General features: G+C 43.6%; 2 protein-coding genes across 2 annotated transcripts; both read left to right on the top strand.

Annotated features, from left to right (window-relative positions):
• Positions 1–2,069: 2,069 nt before the first annotated feature.
• LOC311312504 (1-phosphatidylinositol phosphodiesterase-like) lies at positions 2,070–2,930 on the top strand (the record flags this gene model as incomplete). Its single annotated transcript, XM_084442465.1, has 1 exon — positions 2,070–2,930. One exon carries the CDS (start codon positions 2,070–2,072, stop codon positions 2,928–2,930), a length of 861 nt encoding a protein of 286 aa, XP_084298591.1.
• Positions 2,931–13,032: 10,102 nt separating this feature from the next.
• Positions 13,033–18,959, top strand: LOC311312506 (1-phosphatidylinositol phosphodiesterase-like; the record flags this gene model as incomplete). The annotated part of the gene is made up of 3 exons (XM_084442467.1): positions 13,033–13,114; positions 13,225–13,345; positions 18,116–18,959. 3 exons carry the CDS (start codon positions 13,033–13,035, stop codon positions 18,957–18,959), a joined length of 1,047 nt encoding a protein of 348 aa, XP_084298593.1.
• Between the last annotated feature and the right edge of the window lie 1,768 nt (positions 18,960–20,727).

Consider the following 20,727-nt stretch of genomic DNA (forward strand, 5'->3'; position numbering starts at 1 on the left):
TGCTGGAGCTGCTGCCTCCGCGACCCGACCCCAGATAAGCGGATGAAGATGGATGGATGATCACAATGGTTCAGATCAAAACGTTGACAAAACTAGCACATTTGAGAAAGTCTGATAATTGCTCTACCACCATTTTGGTCATACAATGGATGTGGGTGGGCACCGTGAAAAATCATTCAAAAAACATGTTAAACTCAATTTCAAAGAAAAGAAACTCACCGAGGTATTAGTTGGCGTTCTGACATATAATTCGCCATAAAGTAAGATTCTAGTTCATCTGGAAAGGCTTTAAAAAAAATATTTAGCATAGAACTATTTAGTCGCAGCACATACGTGTGTAAAATTCCGCAAACTAGGTAGCCTAGCAACATAAACGATAACAATAGCTACCGTAAGTAGTTCCGCTTCCTGAATCCCCTCTGCGGATTGATCTACACATCTACAACGGTCGCGTCAATACAAGTCAATGGATTTCATAAAATGATCAATAAAACCCTACAGGATTCATACTTTGCAACAAATTTGATGTCAGAACACCAATGGACACCAATTACCCCCTCGGTGAGTCTTTGAAATCGAGAGTTTAACATGTTTTTGAAAGATTTTTCAAGGTGCCCACCCACATCCATTGTATGACCAAAACGGTGGTAGAGCAATTATCAAACTTTCTCAAAAGTGCTAGTTTTGTCAACGTTTTTGATGATTTGTATATGATCATAAGTAACCTTAAAACAGGGCTAAACATGCATTTTCCCTTTACTACTTCTTTAAGTGTATCATATAATAAGGCACAATAAGCACTTAGCAGACAGGTTCCTGAAGAATGTAGAGTAAACTAGGTATAGCCGCTACGCAGAAGTGGGGAGACAGAAAGAAGAGAGCCAAGAATAAAATGTAAAAAAGGAGGGGGGGATTGATAGGGATTGCTGGCACACACAAAGCTCTACTGTGACATGGCATTTTTAAGATCCGTTGCTATTGCAATACAGTATGTGCATAGTACCAAATGAGGAATTATGTAATCAGAGACAAGAAATTCCTTTTGAGTGGACAGACAGATAGACAGGCAGACAGACAGGCAGACAGACAGACAGGCAGACAGACAGATACGTTATTAATCCCTGGGGGAAAATTCTACTGATGCCTTAAACTTTTCTCTCACCTTGGGAACTGTACAGGTTGTACTTTGAGCACTATCAAATATGACCTTTCTTGAGAATAAAGGTGAACACTATCAGACCACATGGAACATTTTAGTCAGAGTAGGAGATATCGCATAAGTCGCTGATATCAGTAAGCACTCTCAAATGTGATGATGTTTCTTGAAAACAAACAATAGGTGAACAATCTCAGACCACTCTACGTGACTATTTGAATCAGGCTACAGTATATGAGCTATAGGAGCTGCTTATCCCAGGCCACTTGCGGAACCACAGTGGATGACATAAGAGTGTGAGTATCGCAGCATTCTATCTGGTCAGCTAAAGTACTTGACAATTATTTTTTGAATATTTATTTTAATTGAGACATTTTTATACAGCTGAACACTGTTTAATGTTACTAAATGTTTTTGGCAGGTTGCTGGGGTGGATCCTCTCTGTAACGTGACTATGAAGACCACAATGAACTATTTGCTTTGTCACTTCTATGCTTTACAACTTTTCATGTAAGTACAGCTACAGATGTACTGTATATCACTGTGTCCATAACAAATAGGCGTATTCTTCAAAGAATGCATTTATTTCATGTCATCTTTGACATGTAAGAAAAAAAATCTACCCTTATGACAAATATACTGTATCGATGAATTGTTTTAATGCAACTGGGACAAGCTGTCAGAGACCTCTCCATAATTCAGATAGTTCATAACTCCGCACCAAGATGGAACTGTAGATACAGTATTTTTAAATATGTGGCAGATCTAAGTAAAAAAAATAAAAAAAATAAATTGAAATAATATTTAATTAATAATGACTTATCTGGCTTATCTGGTACAATGGAAGCAATGGGCTGTTCCCCAAAATCCAAAGATGAAAGGATTTCAAATTGTATTTTGACCCAGGTCTGACATGTGGTTGACTTTTAGTGGTTTCTGCCATGGAAAGGACCTCTTCTTCAATGACCATGGAAATCTCCAACTACCACAATCCTACACCATAGACTGGATGCGGGCCATCGGGGACGACAAGTTCCTCTCTGACATCACAATCCCTGGTACCCATGACACCATGGCTCTCTACGGCGGCCCGGCAGCAGAGTGCCAAGCCTGGCACCTGGGGGACCAGCTGAGGGCCGGTATACGCTACCTGGACCTCAGGATCTTTGCACTGGAACACAAGCTGTACGTCATGCATGGGGTGGTCTACCAGCACACTTCTTTCATTAAGGTTCTTGACACCATCAGAGCATTTTTGTCCGAGTTCCCCAGTGAGACGGTTCTCGTTAGAGTGAAGCCTGATTTGATTGATAAAGACGACGTTGAGGGCATGGTGAAGATAATGATTAGTAATGACAAAGATGTTTGGGTGAGGTCTGACATTCCAACTATGGGCATGGCTAGAGGAAAGATAGTCTTTGTCCAGAAGACCAGCTTCAAACTGGGTGTTCCTGTCCGGGAAACAGACAGTAGAGGTGACTATAAAGTTACACACATTGCAGACAAAGAGAAGAAAATCGTAAAGCACTTGACCCAAGCTACTGAGGACTGTGGAGGGGATAATATTGATCTTAGCTACTCCAGTGGCACAGGAATTGGTACATTTATGGGCATGTTTCTAACTCCCAAAAAGGTTGCTGAAAAGGTCAACCCCTGGTTGGTTCAGTACCTGAGGAAGTTTTATAATGACCACCCTAGGTCTTGTTTTGGGATTATTGCAATGGACTTTCCTGGTATTGACCTCATCCAAACAGTCATACAGTTCAATGGTTAAATCCTGTCTGAAAGCTCATTGGAGAGTTGCTCACAACTCTGAAAAATGACATTGCAACATAGCATTATCACAATGATGTTGATTGGATACGCCTATTCAAAATAAAACATATTCCATGCCTACTTTGTCTTGACTTAAAATGTAAATTGTAAACTAGAAAGTACATTTCCTGGAGAAAATGTGAGGTGGGCTAGCTGCTGCAGCTGTACTGTATGTAACAGCAACTACTAGTACTACTACGGACCAGGCAATCTCCATGCATCCACCGGTGAAGACCGTGTGTCTCTAGCCCACTCGGGCTGAGTTGTGTGGTCCGTGGCGTGGATAGTGGCATGGTGGTGAGACTCCGCCCACTCAGATCAGAGCTGGTCGGGGGCAGTGAATTGACCTCCAGGCAATCTATATGCACCTACTGGCGAATACCGTGTGTCTCTAGTCCACTCAGGGGCTGAGTTGTGGGGCCTGTGGCGTGGATAGTGGCGTGGTGGTGAGACTCCTCCCCCTCATGTCATAGAAGGTCACAGACAGTGTATCCCTCTCCGGGCCACCCACCTGCCAGTTAACTTAAAAACTGTAGGAGTGGTGACAGGTTAGAAAACAGGTATGAATTCAGCTAGAGTGGAGCGCCATTAGTTTGAATGGTGAGCATGGTCTTCAAACAAATGGTCATAAAGCAAAAACTATCAATTTCACAGCTTAGATAATGTATGAATTAGCACAATTGTGTGAACATTTCGATGTATAATATGTATATGAGCTGTTAAAGCTCAGCTGTAACAGCAGTTTACAAAATGTGTGAATATTTTCAAAGTAACAGCTGCTACCAGGGCTGCGCACAAATTCAGCTAACAGAGGCAAACGTTCGTCGCAAACATGTTTTCTCCAAACGGTCACATTTGAACAGCTTTTAATGAACATTCCAAATAGTTCGCATAAACGCAATGTTCCAAAATACCGTTAGGCTACACATAAAATCTATTGTGATCCTCATTCCGTTACTGGCGAACTACCTCTCCAGACTGTTAGCTTCTGTTACCAAATGTTTGTGGCGAACACAAAGCTAACGGAAAATAGTTTGCTAATGTTCGCAAACGTTCGCTATGTTCGCTGAATTTGAACGCACCCCAGCTCTCTTCTGTGAACTGTCACCATAGCAACCACAGCGCAGCAGCACAGCTCTACAGCACCAAAGCACAGAACACACAGAATTCATTGACTCACTCGCCATACGTTTCAATGGGGAGCGCAGTTGCCGAACAAATCGTCACACAGCGAAAACTAAGTCACACAGCTTAGATCCTTACATTGTACGAATCAGCACAGTTGTGTGAACATTTCGATATATAATATGTGTATGAGCTGTTAAAACTGTAGGCATAGCGACAAAATAGAAAGAGTAAAAATGCAAAATTAGCAGCTCAAAAGCTAGAGTGCATCGCCATACGTTTCAATGGGGAGCGCAGTTGCCGAGCAAATCACACAGTGAAAACTATAAGTCACACAGCTTAGATGCTTACATTGTACGAATCAGCACAGTTGTGTGAACATTGTTATATATAATATGTGTATGAACTTTTAAAACCGTAGGGATGTCAGCAGTTTACAAAATGTGTGAATATTTCCAAAGCAACAGCTGCCACCACTCTAAAAACTAAGTTTCTGAACATTCCAACAGCAGTTTCAAGCAGTTTCAATGGGACAAAAAATAGTTTTAAAAGTTGCATAAAAAAAAATAAAAAATATGAATGGATCCTTTAAAGAGCTAAAAAGTTTCTAGCACAAAGTATGAAGAAGTAGATAAGGAGACAAAAACTGGGGAGAATAAGAAAGAAAGAAAGAAAGAAAGAAAGAAAGAAAGAAAGAAAGAAAGAAAGAAAGAAAGAAAGAAAGAAATAGTGGGAATATCACAAGTTGGGCTAGCTTCTACAAGCCGGACACGCCTGGAACACTTCTCTAGGGAGGCGCCCAGGAGGCATCCTCACTAGATGCCCGAACCACCTCAACTGGCTGGCTCCTTTTGACGCAAAGGAGCAGCGGCTCTACTCCGAGTCTCTCCTGGATGACTTCTCACCCGGATGACTTCTCACCCGATCTCTCAGGGAGACCTCTGCCACCCTCTGGAGAAAACTCATTTCGGCAGCTTGTATCCATGATCTCGTTCTTTCGGTCATGACCCATCCTTCATGACCACAGATGAGGGTGGGGACGAAGATAGACCGGTAGATTGAGAGCTTTGCCTTTTGGCTCAGCTCTCTTTTTGTCACAACAGTGCGGTAAAGCAACTGCAAACTCCCTCTCCATGGTTCCCTCACTCGGGAACAAGACCCCCAGATACTTGAACTCCTTCACTTGGGGTAAGGACTCATTTCCTACTCGGAGTGGACAAACCACCGGTTTCCTCCTGAGAACCATGGCCTCAGATTTAGAGGTGCTGATTCTCATCCGAGCCGCTTCACACTCAGTTGCGAACCGATCCAGAGAGTGCTGGAGGTCGCAGGCCGATGATGCCATCAGGACCACATCATCTGCAAACAACAGCGACGCGATCCCCAGCTCACCAAACTGCAAACCTACCTCCCCATGGCTATGCCTCGATATCCTGTCCATGAAAATCACAAACAGGATTGGTGACAAAGCGCAGCCCTGGCGGAGGCCAACCCCCACCGGAAAGGACACAGCTCTCGCTCTGGGTGTACAGGGATTGGATGGCCCTAAGTAGGGACCCTCTCACCCCATACTCCCGCATAACCCTCCACAAGACCTCTCGAGGGACCCGGTCATAAGCCTTCTACAAATCCACAAAGCACATGTAGACAGGTTGGGCAAACTACCAAGTCCCCTCCAAGATCCTTGCAAGAGTGAAGAGCTGGTCGGTGGTTCCACGACTAGGACGGAATCCGCATTGTTCCTCTTCAATCTGAGGTTTGACTATCGGCCGGACCCTCCTTTCCAGCACCTTAGAGTACACTTTCCCTGGGAGGCTGAGTAATGTGATGCCTTTGTAGTTGGCACACACCCTCTGGTCCCCTTTTTTGAATATTGGGACCACCACCCCAGTCTACCACTCCTTTGGCACTGACCCGGACTTCCACGCAATGTTAAAGAGGCGTGTCAACCAAGACAGCCCCTCAACACCCAGCGCCTTCAGCATTTCTGGATGGATCTCATCAGTCCCTGGGGCTTTGCCACTGTGGAGTTGTTTGACTACCTCAGTGACCTCCTCCAGGGAAATTGATGATGACCCCCCTTCATCTTCCGGCTCTGCCTCGATCGTAGAGGGTGGGTAAGTCGGGTTCAGGAGTTCCTCAAAGTGCTCCTTCCAACGCTCAACAATCTCCTCAGTTGAGGTCAGCAGTGTCCCATCCTTGCTGTATACAGCTTGGATGGTCCCCCACTTTCCCTTTCTGAGGTGTCAGATGGTCTTCCAGAAACACCTTGGTGCCGACCGAAAGTCCTTCTCCATGGTTTCTCCTAACTCCTCCCACACCCACTGCTTTGCCTTGGTCACCTCCGGGCCCTTCGATACCCTGCAACTGCTTCTGGGGGCTAACATATCCCGGAAGGCCTCCTTCTTCAGTCGGACGGCTTCCCTGACCACCAGTGTCCACCATGGTGTCCGAGGGTTACTGCCCCTTGTGGTACCTATGGCCCCCAGGCCACAGCTCCCAGCCACAGCTTCAGCAATGGAGGCTTTTTTTTTTATACTTTATTTTTATTGAGAACAGTTGCAACAGACCACAAACATACAAAATCTCTCAATCACCTATACAAAAATGCATCCTCTACATTTGCGTCCACACAATCCACGCAAAAACCACGCAATTAAGAAAAACAACTAACAAAAAAAAGAAAAGGAAGCCTAGAATGGGAGTCTGAATCTCAATGGTTCCCTGAGTTATCCTGTCCCATGTGTTCGCCTTGTTTTCTAAATAATATCCATTTTTTCCACTGGTCTTCCATCTGTGATAGTCTTAGTCTCAATCGATGTGTCAGTCTTTCCATTATGTAGATTTCCTCTACTATCCCCATCCATTGTCCTTGAGTAGGGGCATCCACTTGACCCCATTTCCTTGTGATGGCTTTCTTGCCAGCTATCAACAACACTTTAACCAAACATCTATCCCTAGGTTGTATATCCTCTTCAGTAAAATTGCCCAAATAAAGAATCATAAAGCCCATAGGGAAATCATATCCGATTATCTTTTGTATAATATTATGCACCATTTCCCAAAACGTTGTTACTTTGTGGCAGTTCCAAAATATATGTGAATGATCTGCATCCATTGTTCCACATTCCCTCCAGCATGCTAGTCTTACAGTGGAGTATCTGTTTTTGACCTTGGGTGTTATAAAAAAACATATCAAATTTTTCCATGAGAACTCCCTCCATATCCGTGAACTTGTGGATGTTTGATGCACTTGCACATGTTGAATTCTGATTCCCATTTTTCTTTTATATATGTAGTCGAATACTTGTTCATTGTTAGTGCTTTATATAGTGCAGATATCGTTCTAGTTTTCTCCCCTCTGTACGAATTGATTATAATCTGGATCACACCAGTCCCTTCCATGGATGATTTTCCCCTGATGCACTTCTTATAATAATCCCTTAGTTAGCAATGGAGGCTTTGAACACTGACCACTCGTGTTCGATGTCCCCAACCTCCACAGGGATCCCTGAGAAGCTCCGCCGGAGGTGGCAGTTGAATTCTCTCTGGACAGGCTCTTCCTCCAGACGTTCCCAGTTCACCCTCACTACACGCTTGGGTTTTCCAGGTCTGTCCAGAGGCTTCCCCCGCCATCGAACCCAGCTCACCACAAGATGGTGATCAGTGGACAGCTCTGCTCCTCTCTTCACCCAAGTGTCCAAGTCACACAGCCTCAGATCAGATGATACGATAACAAAATCGACCTTCGGCCTAAGGTGTTCTGATGCCAAGTGTACTTGTGGGCATCCTTGTGTTCAAACATGGTGTTTGTTATGGACAAACTGTGACTAGCACAGAAGTCCAAAAACAAAACACCACTCGGGCTCAGATCGTAGTGGCCATGCCTCCCAATCACGCCCATCCAAGTGCCCATGTGTGCATTAAAGTCCCCCAATAGGACAGTGGAGTCCCCTGCAGGAGCCCCATATAGGACTCCACTTAGGGTCTGCAAGAAGGCAGAATACTCCGAACTGCTGTTTGGTGCATACGCACAAATAACAGTCAGAGTTTCCCCCCCCACAGTCCTAAGGCACAGGGAGGCGACCTCTCATCCACTGGGGTGAACTCCAGCACAGAGGCGCTCAGCTGGGGGCTAGCTAGTATAGCCACACCTGCCTTACGCCTCATACCGTGAGCAACTCCGGAGAAGAATAGGGTCCAACCCCTATCCAGGAGTTTGGTTCCGGTGCCAGGGCTGTGCGTGGAGGTTAGCCCCACCAGGTGTAATTGGTATCGCTCCCACCTCCCTCACAAGCTCCGGCTCCTTCCCCCCAGCGAGGTCACGTTCCATGTCCCCAGAGCCATCCTGTGGACCCACCAACCGCGGGAGAAACTGTTGGGGTCGGGTGCACTGCCAACTAGGTGGCAATGAAGGTGGAGGGTACCGATGGACCAGACCCGGGCGGCAAAAGTAAAGCCTATGTTTTTGAAAACCATACAGCGGTAACAATTTAGAATAACTATCCCTTAACCCTCAGGACAGAGGGGCTAATGAACAGTGTTGTGTCCTTGATAACTATGGATTGAGGGGCACACTCTGGACTTGATCATCACCACCAAAGGTCTGACTATTTCTAAGGTTGAGGTGTCTGATGTTGCGCTCTCTGATCATTCCTGTGTTTTCGTTGAGAGTACTATCTCCATGCACACAAATGTTCAAACAGAGGTCATCACAAAACGGCATATCACTGAAAACAACAGTCAAATATTTACTCAGGCTTTCTCATCCACACCTGCCCTCTCTTGGTTCTCAGTCAATGAGCTTGTAAATAATTTCAATTCTAAAATTACAAATATTATTTATATCATTGCACACACTAAAGTGAAGGTAGTCTCTGGTAAGAAACGATCTCCATGGAGAAACGCCACGCTGGTCAGAATAGAAAAAATAGTGTCGAAAAGCTGAACACAGGTGGCGAAAAACATATCTCCATATTCATTATGACATCTATAAAGAGAGACTTCGCATTTATAATTTGGAGCTGAGAAATGCACGGCAGTTCTTCTTTTCTGACATCACCAAAAACAATAATAATGCACGTGCTTTGTTTGCCACTGTCGATAGGCTAACAAACCCTCCTGTGTCAGTAGCATCTGAACTTCTATCCACCAGGGCATGTAATGAATTTTCCTTATTCTTCACTGACAAAATTCAGAAAATTAGACAAGCAGTCAATGCTTCCATATCGTGTACAGGATATGTGTTGTCCCAGTGTCCACTTAAAACTAATACCATGACAATTTTATCTGATCAACCATAAAAACCCGGAGGACATTATACAATATCTGAAATCCTCCTCCTGTTGCCTTGATATTCTGCCTACAGGCTTTATAAAAAATGTATCTAACTGCATGGCCTCTGATTTACTACAAATTGTAAACACATCTCTTCTTTCAGGTGTGTTCCCACAAACCCTGAAAACTGCAGTCGTCAAGCCATTTAAAAAAAAGAATAATCTAGACACCTGACAAATGAACAATTATAGGCCTATATCAAGCAGTCTTTCAACAGCTGAACAACTTCCTGGCAATAAATAATTGATTTGATGTCTTCCAGTCAGGATTTCGACCACACCACAGCACCGAGACTGCTCTTGTTAAAGGAAAGCTGTAGGGCTTGACTTTGTAGCCTTTAATCACATGTAATATGTCTCCTGTTTACAGTAAACATGCACAGATTCAGAAAATTGTGTTATTTGAGCAATAAAGTGCAGAAAACGAAGTTCCTGGTTACGATTGCGCAATATATGAAAAGACTGCGATTCCCAACATGCCTTGCGTGACACTGAGCCATTTCACCTCCACCCAACTCCCGCCCCCGCTCAAGTCCAACCCCCACCCCCCACCCTACATCCATGCCCCCATCAGAACGCGAACAACTGTAAATCAGTTCTAGCGTCAAGAAAAAACACCAACAATGACCAAATCGTGTATAGTGTGTGGATGCAAAGATAACGCCAGACCTGCGGGAGTAAGTTTTCATGGCTTACCTGTACGAGACCCTCAACTCTGCAAGCAGTGGCTATCGGCTATCAACAGCCCTCTTTACCCCCCCAACACACCGACAACAGGTTACAAAAACATTCTTACATGCAGCCAGCACTTTCGCCTGGATGACTTCGAGGGTCATTTGGCGGATACGTTGATGGGAACGGCGCTAACAAGTCGTCGAAAACTGAAGGCGGGCGCAGTTCCGTCCATTTTCCCGGCCCCAGCACCACCGGCATCTACCGTAGCCCCAGCACCAGCTACCGTTAGCGTAGCCCCAGCACCAGCTACCGTTAGCGTAGCCCCAGCACCACCGGCATCTACCGTGAGCGTAGCCGTTACCTTCCACGGTCCTAGCAGTGATGTTGCTCACCAACGCAAGAGACAAGTTGTTGAACAACCACTGATGTCTACACCTAGCAAAGTCCCACGAACTCAGGTAAATGTAAATAAATACAACAACATTTTTTTTTATAGCTAATGTGGTGACTAGTGTAGGCTAGCTACACTGCTGTTCTGAGTAGGCTAACTTAGCTAGCTGGAAGGCAACACTTCATGGAAATCTGTTCCATTTCACTGGACATAATTGGCTGGGAATAACTAGTGTGAGACGGCAGAATATTATTATTAATAGAATATTATTACAATTCAAGGTGGTAAACCATATATTTTACCTGTTGTATTCATGGCAAAACGGTATACAGTTTGTGAAGGCTGATTCTAGTCATGGGTGCCTGAGCATATAAATAGATATATAGCTTTTTATTTATAGCCTACTGTTTTTTTTACTGTACTAATTACATTCATATATACTACAGGGAGCATCTGGATGTGGAAGAAACCCTGCTGTGTTGCCAGAGGAGGAAATGGATTCTAGCTTCACCAGTATGGAGTCTTTGGATGTCCGCCAGGATACCACACAGGAGTCTAGCTTTAGACCAGGCAGTAGCCCTCCCTCAACCAGTGATTCTGGTGGTGATTCTGGTGAGGAAACAAGAGAAATGCACTGGCAAGAGCCAAAAGTTATAGTCTCAGAGTCGAAAGTGCTTGAATTGATGAAGTTTTGCCAAACATGCCTCAAAGTCATTGAGAAAAAAGAAGTCTCCTACATGGGTTCTCAAATGAGGGTGAAATGGGAGTGTGAGACAGGCCACACTGGAACATGGACTTCCTGCATCTCAGAACGTGGAATGCCGCAGTCCAACCTCCTCATTGCAGCTGCTCTGTTGTTCACTGGTAACACATACACCAAGTTGGAGGAATGGGCAAAGCTGATCAATCTTCATATATTTGGCAGTAGCACCTTCTATGCCATGCAGAACAGCTACCTGCATCCTGTCATTCAAGCTGAATATGACCGGCAGCGAGAAGCCCTCTTGGCCAAGATGTTTCTGGAACAGGAAGACGGCCTGCAGCCACAGCTGTGTTCCGATGGTCGCTCGGACAGCCCAGGGTTTAATGCCAAATACACAACCTATACTTTCATGGCTGACCCTAGCAAGGAAATTGTCCATTCTGAGTTAGTCCAGGTAAATAAAAGAGAAATTCATCCATCTATCCATCCATCTTTCTTTATATTGATTATTTTGTAATTGTACAAATTGTATGTTATTTGTTGTGTCCTTAGGTGACAGAGACAACCAGCTCAGTGGCCATGGAAAGTCTTGGCTTCAGACGTGGAATTAACACCCTACTTGACACTGGCTTAAATGTGGAGGTGTTGGCAACTGATCGTTCCACAAGCATAAAAAAAATCATGCGTGAGGAATATCCATCAATCCAGCATGAGTTTGATATTTGGCATACCTCCAAAAGTGAGTATTGTACAACATCAAAGATTAGTTGACATAATTTTGGGAGTAGAGGGCCTATGAGGTGGTTAATTGACATAAAATGCTGGTGACTGGTCTCTGACATTTGAAATGAGGGATGGGGGTTCTGGAGTGGTGGATATGGAGTCAGGACTGTATCATTGTCTTTCAAATTGACAGTACAACGCAGGTCATGGGTCTGGCACAAGTCTAGTGGGGAAAGGGGCTTTCTGTTTGTAATGTGCAGTGTATTGTAGGTGGAAGTCTACATGCTCTTATATCCTTTGCATTGTCTTGTATTTACACAGGTATCCAAAAGAAGTTGATCACCAAGGCCAAAAAGAGAGGACGTGCAGCTTTAAAGCCATGGATTCGGTCTGTAAGGAACCATCTCTGGTTCTCTTGCGCCAAGGCAGGAGGAGATGTTGGGGTATGTTATGGCGTTGTATGTCTTATGGCCTTGTATGTCTCTGTACTGGTCTGTCGGTTTTGTTCTTGTCTGTTTCCCCCAGGTCTTCCGATGTGTGTGTGTGTGTGGTTCACAATAGCTTCCCCAACACTGTCTATTTCATAATGTCTTGGAATGCATGTGCCATATTTTAAATTATTATTCTTTTTAGAAACTGAAGTCGACCTGGAACTCGATTCTACACCACACAGTGGATGAGCATACATGGACTGAAGGAGGGACAGAGCACCACTGTCTTCACCCACCTATCACCACTGAAGACCGGGAGAAGAAAAAGTGGCTTTGCAAAGAATCTGAGGAATACCACGAACTGGCTGCTGTGGTCAACGATAAAAACCTCCAGAAGGATCTTGATCACATGGGGCGTTTCAAACATACAGGTCAGTGGTATTGTCTTGCCTTGGCTAAAAGAAGTGCCAGTCGCTGCTGCTTACCACATCTTGGTGAAGTAGGCTCGGCTTTCAGTTCTATAAAGATTACACATCTATGATGAATTGAACAATGCAAATTTCCACTTGTTCACAATAAAGCTAATATAATTCATCTCTCCAAAACAATTAGGTCCCCTGGAGGTTTTCCATGGTGCTCTCCTCAAATATGCACCAAAAAGACAACATTTCTCCAACATGAGCATGAAACAGAGGACGCACTTAGCCATCATGGAGCACAATGAGAACTTGACTCGTAAACAGAAGGTGGACTGTAATGGTGAGCAGTACGCCTATACATTGATATTGTGTGTGCAAACATGTTAGAGAGAAATGCCTGTATTAGTGAACAGCACACCCAATGATGGTTCATATAATCCTCTGTCTTAGGCAAACCTGTCATCGATCAAGTGTGGAGCAAGCGTTCTAAGGAATGGGTCACAAAGAAGAGGTATGAGCCACACACCACCAACTTCCGGACGACATTGATGGAGCTGGTGTGGAAGCGAAGGCAAGATGAAAGTGTCATCTTCAAGGATGAATCTTCCCGTCTCCCAAGACCAGACCTGCCAGCCAACATTGCCGCAGCCCCAAAGCCAACCAAAGAAGATGCAGCACAAACATATAAGACTAGATTTTAAAAATGATACCCAATACCACTACCTTGCAAATACACTTTGTTTCTCCTTTCCAAAATCCACAAGAGTATGAAACCATCTGTAAAACTAAAAGCCTGGTTTTGTTGTAATCATATGCCTTTGAAAGTAAATAAGATTTTTGAATATTGCACTCCTGCATTGTGTACATATGTGAAATAGTATTTTTTGTGATATAGCCTATAATGAATACATCTGTGTGATATAGCCTATATAGATGGTGTAACAGCGATCACTTCACAGTGTTAGGTCGGGGCACTATTTGGTGGTCTTCAGGTGAGTAAGTGTAGAAGAAGAGTCCAGGTGCCAATGTTTAGGATGTTTATTGCAAAAAAGGGAGTACGTATGGTTAGGTAACAATAGAACACAACAGTAATGTTACATACTGAGTCGCAATAAATAACAGAAAATGCAAACGGACATAACCAGCTATTCAGATAACATGCAAACCTCAGATCTGAATGCTAGCTGTTATGCTCACTGCTGCAGGGAGTACAGCGCGCACAGGGGGACTTTTCTAACTGTAGCCTAACATTACACATCAGGTAGGCCTACTGATACATTCCTTCCAAAGCCTCATTGACCTCGATAAAGCCACGGTATTGTCCATCCGCAGAAGGATATAGCTGGCGAATACTGTCCACCACACAAGCAGGAAGAACAGCACGTCGGTGTCTTCCGAGCCGTTCTCCCCGTAAAACCCATTCCAGGACAATTCTGTAGCCAGCCAAGCGGTACTGTCTAGATACAAAGAAAATACATTAAAATTGCTGTCTAGCTTACGAACATTAGCCAAAGCACCATTGCATGCCAAACAAAGCTAACATTACAGCCTACATTATAAAATGACTTCATTATTGACGAGATTGCAGTTAGACAACTATTTGCCTCAGCTTGGGCTCCTGGAACTCAGATTAGCCAAATAGGCAGATATGAAATGCAGATAGCTAACGTTAGCCAGGTTAGACCATTCAAAGCAGAGATCTACGTATAACGTTAGGTTGACTTACTTATTTGTCATTTGCCCTCCGGGACCCTCCGGTCTGTGTCTCCTCTTCCAATTTATCCTATCTAAGCGGAAAAAGGTTTCCAAAACTCCTCGATCCAAATGGGCTGCGTGACTACCATGCTCTGTCAGACAAAGCGCCCCGTCTTCCTCTTCCATCTCCTCTGCCATCTCTGAAAGCAGTAACTGTCCACGGTCCCATTCTTGGCAACAGAGAGATTCTGTCTCTGTCGGCATAGCTGGGCAGTTTTCGCACAGACACCACCAGTTACTGCCAGACCGAGGAATCGCGGCCGCTAATCCAGCCTCATCGCCTGGGTTGACTAGCCTGGCGGCAGCCTCTTGTTCTTCTCTCCGTTGTCGGATTTCGTCTGCTGTAAATTCAGGCTCAAACAAATAGCCCTGAATTTCCTCCGAATCATCAACATCTTCCTCATCTTCTATAAAATCTTCCAAGTTATCGCGTTCCATTCTTATTTTGTTGTTTCACAGATGTTCAGTCAGCTCTGAAATGTGAAACTAGGGGGCGTATGTTCGCTCGCTAGCCCCCTCCGCCGTGCTTGTCATAGCTGTCAATCATAGCTGTCAATCATACCAAGCACCCACCCCCCTGTAGTCTTGCTCGATTTTCTGGCAGTATATGTCGACGCGTTTCGACGCGGTATATCCCGGAAGTGCTGACTCTGAAACGTGATTTTCTTTAGATGCCGCTAGTCCAGTCTATAGGACTCGCCATCACCTATATTTTTGTATGGGGCTCTAGTTTTTCAGCCTGATGTTGTTCTAGGGTGCATTTTGCCTTTAAGGTCTTCAATGACATCCATTTAAACACAGACAATGGCAGAATTTCAGTCTTAGTGTTACTGGATCTCAGCGCTGCATTCGACATGGTTGTCCACAGCATATTACTAGGCCGACTGGGAAACTGGCAGGGAATTTATGGCACAGTGCTAGACTGGTTTGAATCCTACTTGAAGGACAGGGAATAGTGGGGCGTTAAGTAGCTGAGCGCTCACTCTTAGAATGCTCACTTTGAGCGCTGAGCGGTTTTTAAAACCACTTAAAGGACTATGCTCGTTTTTGACAACCTGGACCTTATTTACGACATATTATAAGAAGTTTGACTCACCCAGATCACTTTTGTGTTGTTCGGAGGCCTGTAGAAGAAATTTAAAATCCAGCGCGAGCCAGTATATCCATGTAATGGCGGCGCACGGGGCAAAGGGAATGCAGCTTCTAAAAATCCATTTTCGGCCGCTAAACGGTTGTTTTCATCAATCACATTGCATGAATCGACAGTTGATATTCCTCTACGCGAGCCATTCTTTCGGTTTTCAAATACGTGGTCTGTAGCCACTGTAATATGATCTTTACACTGGCTATGCTCCCTCACATTCTCTGCGCTACGATCGGATTGTTGCTGACGAATGACGACGACAATATTCTCGGCACCAACTACGATCGTAGCGCAGAGAATGTGAGCCGGAGAATAGCAGGCTGCGCGCTGGCCTGTGCGCATGCGTGCTGGAGCAAGTGGGGGAGAGGCGTGTAAAGATCATATTACAGTGGCTACAGACCACGTATTTGAAAACCGAAAGAATGGCTCGCGTAGAGGAATATCAACTGTCGATTCATGCAATGTGATTGATGAAAACAACCGTTTAGCGGCCGAAAATGGATTTTGAGAAGCTGCATTCCCTATGCCCCGTGCGCCGCCATTACATGGATATACTGGCTCGCGCTGGATTTTAAATTTCTTCTACAGGCCTCCGAACAACACAAAAGTGATCTGGGTGAGTCAAACTTCTTATAATATGTCGTAAATAAGGTCCAGGTTGTCAAAAACGAGCATAGTCCTTTAACGGTCTGCTCTAACCGAGCGCTGAGTTGCTAGGAGACGAGAACTTTTCACCTGTTGTCAATCATGTGTGATTAGCGAGCAGCGTCCCAACGATTCCCAAGCCAAAACGCGCCCCTTGTTTTTTTTTCTCAGGTGATGATGATAATTATGATGTGGTGTTTGGCTCAAACAGATCATAGTTTAAAACTGCTCACTTGTGCTCTGAGCAGATCAGTCTGAGCGTAACTGAGCAACCCGTTAAGTGAATTCTGATCACTGATCGCTGACTGAGCGCTCAGCTACTTAACGCACCCAGTGTCTATAGGCAATTACAAATCTGAGCGGACAAAAATGACCTGTGGAGTTCCCCAAGGCGGTGGAGGTGTGGATTATTGTACATCTTGTTTTCTTATAACATTATGATACAGCAGAACCATTTTCTTCAAACTAATGTCTAATCTATGAACACACAACGTGGGACAAGCTTTGACTGTGGGACATCAGAGGTATGGTCTTCAGAAATCAGGCAAATTTATTAGTTATTATTCTCAGCGTGATTGACTGGTCACAAAGGTCTATTATCCCTTATAAATAGTCAGATAATCCACAAACTGCTTTTTTATGATAACTTTAGCGAACTTTAAATAACTTTTTTATGGTTCATTATTCACCTTAACCTTCTATTAGTTTATGAATTGGCCTTGGCTAGGCAGGAAATATTGTGGTGGAAAAGGAAGTGACACGTTTTGCGAGACAAGAAATTACTTTTGAGTGGGCTGACTGACAGACAGACAAGACAGACAGACAGATACTTTATTAATCCCTGGGCGAAAATTCTACTGATGCCTTAAACTTTTCTCTCACCTTGGGAACTGCACAGGTTGTACTTTGAGCACTCTCAAATATGACCTTTCTTGAGAATAAAGGTGAACACTATCAGACAGCATGGAACATTTTAGTCAGAGTAGGCGATATATCTCAGAAGGCGCTGATATCAGTAAGCACTCTTAAATGTGCTGATCTTTCTTGAGAACAAAGACTAGGTGAACAATCTCAGACCACACCTATTATTTGAGTCAGATATATATATATGTATATCTCAGGAGCTGCCGATCCCAGGCCACTTGCAGAAACACAGTGGATGACATAAGAGTGTGAGTATCGCAGCATTCTATCTGGTCAGCTACAGTACTTGACAATGACTTTTTGAATATTTATTTTAATTGAGACATTTTTACTCAGCTGAACAGTTTAATGTTACTAAATGTTTTTGGCAGGTTGCTGGGGTGGATCCTCTCTGTAACGTGACTATGAAGACCACAATGAACTATTTGCTTTGTCACTTCTATGCTTTACAACTTTTCATGTAAGTACAGCTACAGATGTACTGTATATCACCGTGTCCATAACAAATAGGCGTATTCTTCAAAGAATACATTTATTTCATGTCATCTTTGACATGTAAGAAAAAAAATCTACCCTTATGACAAATATACTGTATCGATGAATTGTTTTAATGTAACTGGGGCAAGCTGTCAGAAACCTCTCCATAATTCAGATAGTTCATAACTCCGCACCAACATGGAACTGTAGATACAGTATTTTTAAATATGTGGCAGATCTAAGTAAAAAAAAAAAAATTGAAATAATATTAAATTAAAAATGACTTATCTGTGCTTATCTGGTACAATGGAAACAATGGGCTGTTCCCCAAAATCCAAAGATGAAAGGATTTCAAATAGTATTTTGACCCAGGTCTGACATGTGGTTGACTTGTAGTGGTTTCTGCCATGGAAAGGACCTCTTCTTCAATGACCATGGAAATCTCCAACTACCACAATCCTACACCATAGACTGGATGCGGACCATCGGGGACGACAAGTTCCTCTCTGACATCACAATCCCTGGTACCCATGACACCATGGCTCTCTACGGCGGCCCGCTGGCAGAGTGCCAAGCCTGGCACCTGGGGGACCAGCTGAGGGCCGGTATACGCTCCCTGGACCTCAGGATCTTTGCACTGGAACACAAGCTGTACGTCATGCATTGGGTGGTCTACCAGCACACTTCTTTCAATAAGGTTCTTGACACCATCAGAGCATTTTTGTCTGAGTTCCCCAGTGAGACGGTTCTCGTTAGAGTGCAGCCTGATTTGATTGATAAAGACGACGTTGAGGGCATGGTGAAGAGAATGATTAGTAATGACAAAGATGTTTGGGTGAGGTCTGACATTCCAACCATGGGTGTGGCTAGAGGAAAGATAGTGTTTCTCCAGAATTCCAGCTTCAAACTGGGTGTTCCTGTCCGGGAAACAGACAGTAAAGATGACTATGAAGTTACAGACATTGCAGACAAAGAGAAGAAAATAGTAAAGCACTTGATCCAAGCTACTGAGGACTGTGGAGGGAATAATATTGTTCTTAGCTACTCCAGTGGCACAGGAATTGGTACAGTTATGGGTATGTTTTTAACTCCCAAAAGGGTTGCTGAAAAGGTCAACCCCTGGTTGGTTCAGTACCTGAGGAAGTTTTATAACGACCACCCTACGTCTTGTTTTGGGATTATTGCAATGGACTTTCCTGGTATTGACCTCATCCAAACAGTCATACAGTTCAATGGTTAAATCCTGTCTGAAAGCTCATTGGAGAGTTGCTCACAACTCTGAAAAATGACATTGCAACACAGCATTATCACAAGGATGTTGATTGGATATGCCTATTAAAAATAAAACATATTCCATGCCTGCTTTGTCTTGGCTTAAAATGTGAATTGTAAATTATATAATTTTGACTGATAAGTGAGTGATATTGAACCAGGTAATTGTTTCAGCAGGGGATCAGAAATATAACTTTTAGTTGGGTCATCTGTGGCACTTCCGTGACCGTGGAGAGTGAAGGTCCGTTTCTCAATGGATTTGTCATCGAGGAGGGTTAATAAACAAATTTAGCCGGGGTGTATTTAAAAAAAAAAAAGGCGGGGAAATTTTGTGAGAGACCAAAATCCAAAATGGCTGCCCTGGAAATGAACCTTTTAATAGTTTGACCTACAATAATCCACAATACATGGTTTCAGAGCTTATTTTGGTCAAGGAATACATATTTGGTGTTTATATAATGATTTGACCTATTTTTGACCTTCAAATGCAAGATGGCTACCAATTTTGATTTTAGGCTCTAATGAAAGCTCTGCTCATGATCAGATTAATAATATACAGTATAAGTACACAGAAGTAATCGCTGAGGTCAATAAAGTCAATGTTTGTGTGTAAACAGTAAACAGTTGCTGATTTGCGGTTTCCCATTAAATAGGGTAGGCTACTAAGAATATGGTGTCCAGTTCATCCCATCCCATTTTCATAATGAACCAAAAATAATGTTATATGTTATAAAAAACAATGTCCCTTTTCAGTAAAGTTTTAGTTTTTGCTAAGAGTATGGATTTTTAAACTTAAAGGACAATGCTCGTTTTTGACAACCTGGACCTTATTTACGACATATAAGACATTTGACTCACTGAGATCACTTTGGTGTAGTTCGGAGGCCTGTAGAAGAAATGTAAAATCCAGCACGAGCCAGTATATCCATGTAATGGCGGTGATCGGGGCAACGAGAATGCAGCTTCTAAAAATCTATTTTCTGCTGCGAAACGGTTGTTTTCATCAATCTGTCTGGATGAATCGCTAGTTGTGCTTACATAGAGAGCATAGGCCTGTTGTGGTATTTCCCATGCCTCTGTAATATGATCTTTAGAAACGTCGTTAGACACAAAATAGCTTCCTCACTTGCTCCAGCACGCATGCGCACAGCGCACTGGAGCAACGATTGCGCGCTGTGTGCATTAGTGCTGGAGCAAGTGAGGAAGCTATTTCGTTTCGAAAGACGTTTCTAAAGATCATGGCATGTGAAAACCACAACAGTTATGCTCTATGTAAGCACAACTAGCGATTCATCCAGACAGATTGATGAAACAACCGTTTCGCGGCAGAAAATAGATTTTTAGAAGCTGCATTCTCGTTGCCCCGATCACCGCCATTACATGGATATACTGGCTCGCGCTGGATTTTACATTTCTTCTACAGGCCTCCGAACTACACCAAAGTGATCTCGGTGAGTCAAACGTCTTATAATATGTCGTAAATAAGGTCCAGGTTGTCAAAAACGAGCATTGTCCTTTAACCTTGTTGGTAGGCAATGCCCCTTTTTCAGTCAAACATTTTCAGTTTAGGTCAGTCAGTCTGTGAAGCAGTCAGAGTGTCAGCACTTGTGCGAGCTCGCTTTTTCTCTAACTAATGTTAACGTTACACACTTTAAGACACTTTGTTGGAGGATAACAACATTATTCACTAGTCTAAAGATAGTTCTACCATCAAGAACATAAAACAAAAGCAAAAC

This window comes from Borostomias antarcticus, assembly GCF_949987555.1.
Source record: "Borostomias antarcticus genome assembly, chromosome: 8".
NCBI classification, from domain to species: domain Eukaryota; kingdom Metazoa; phylum Chordata; class Actinopteri; order Stomiiformes; family Stomiidae; genus Borostomias; species Borostomias antarcticus.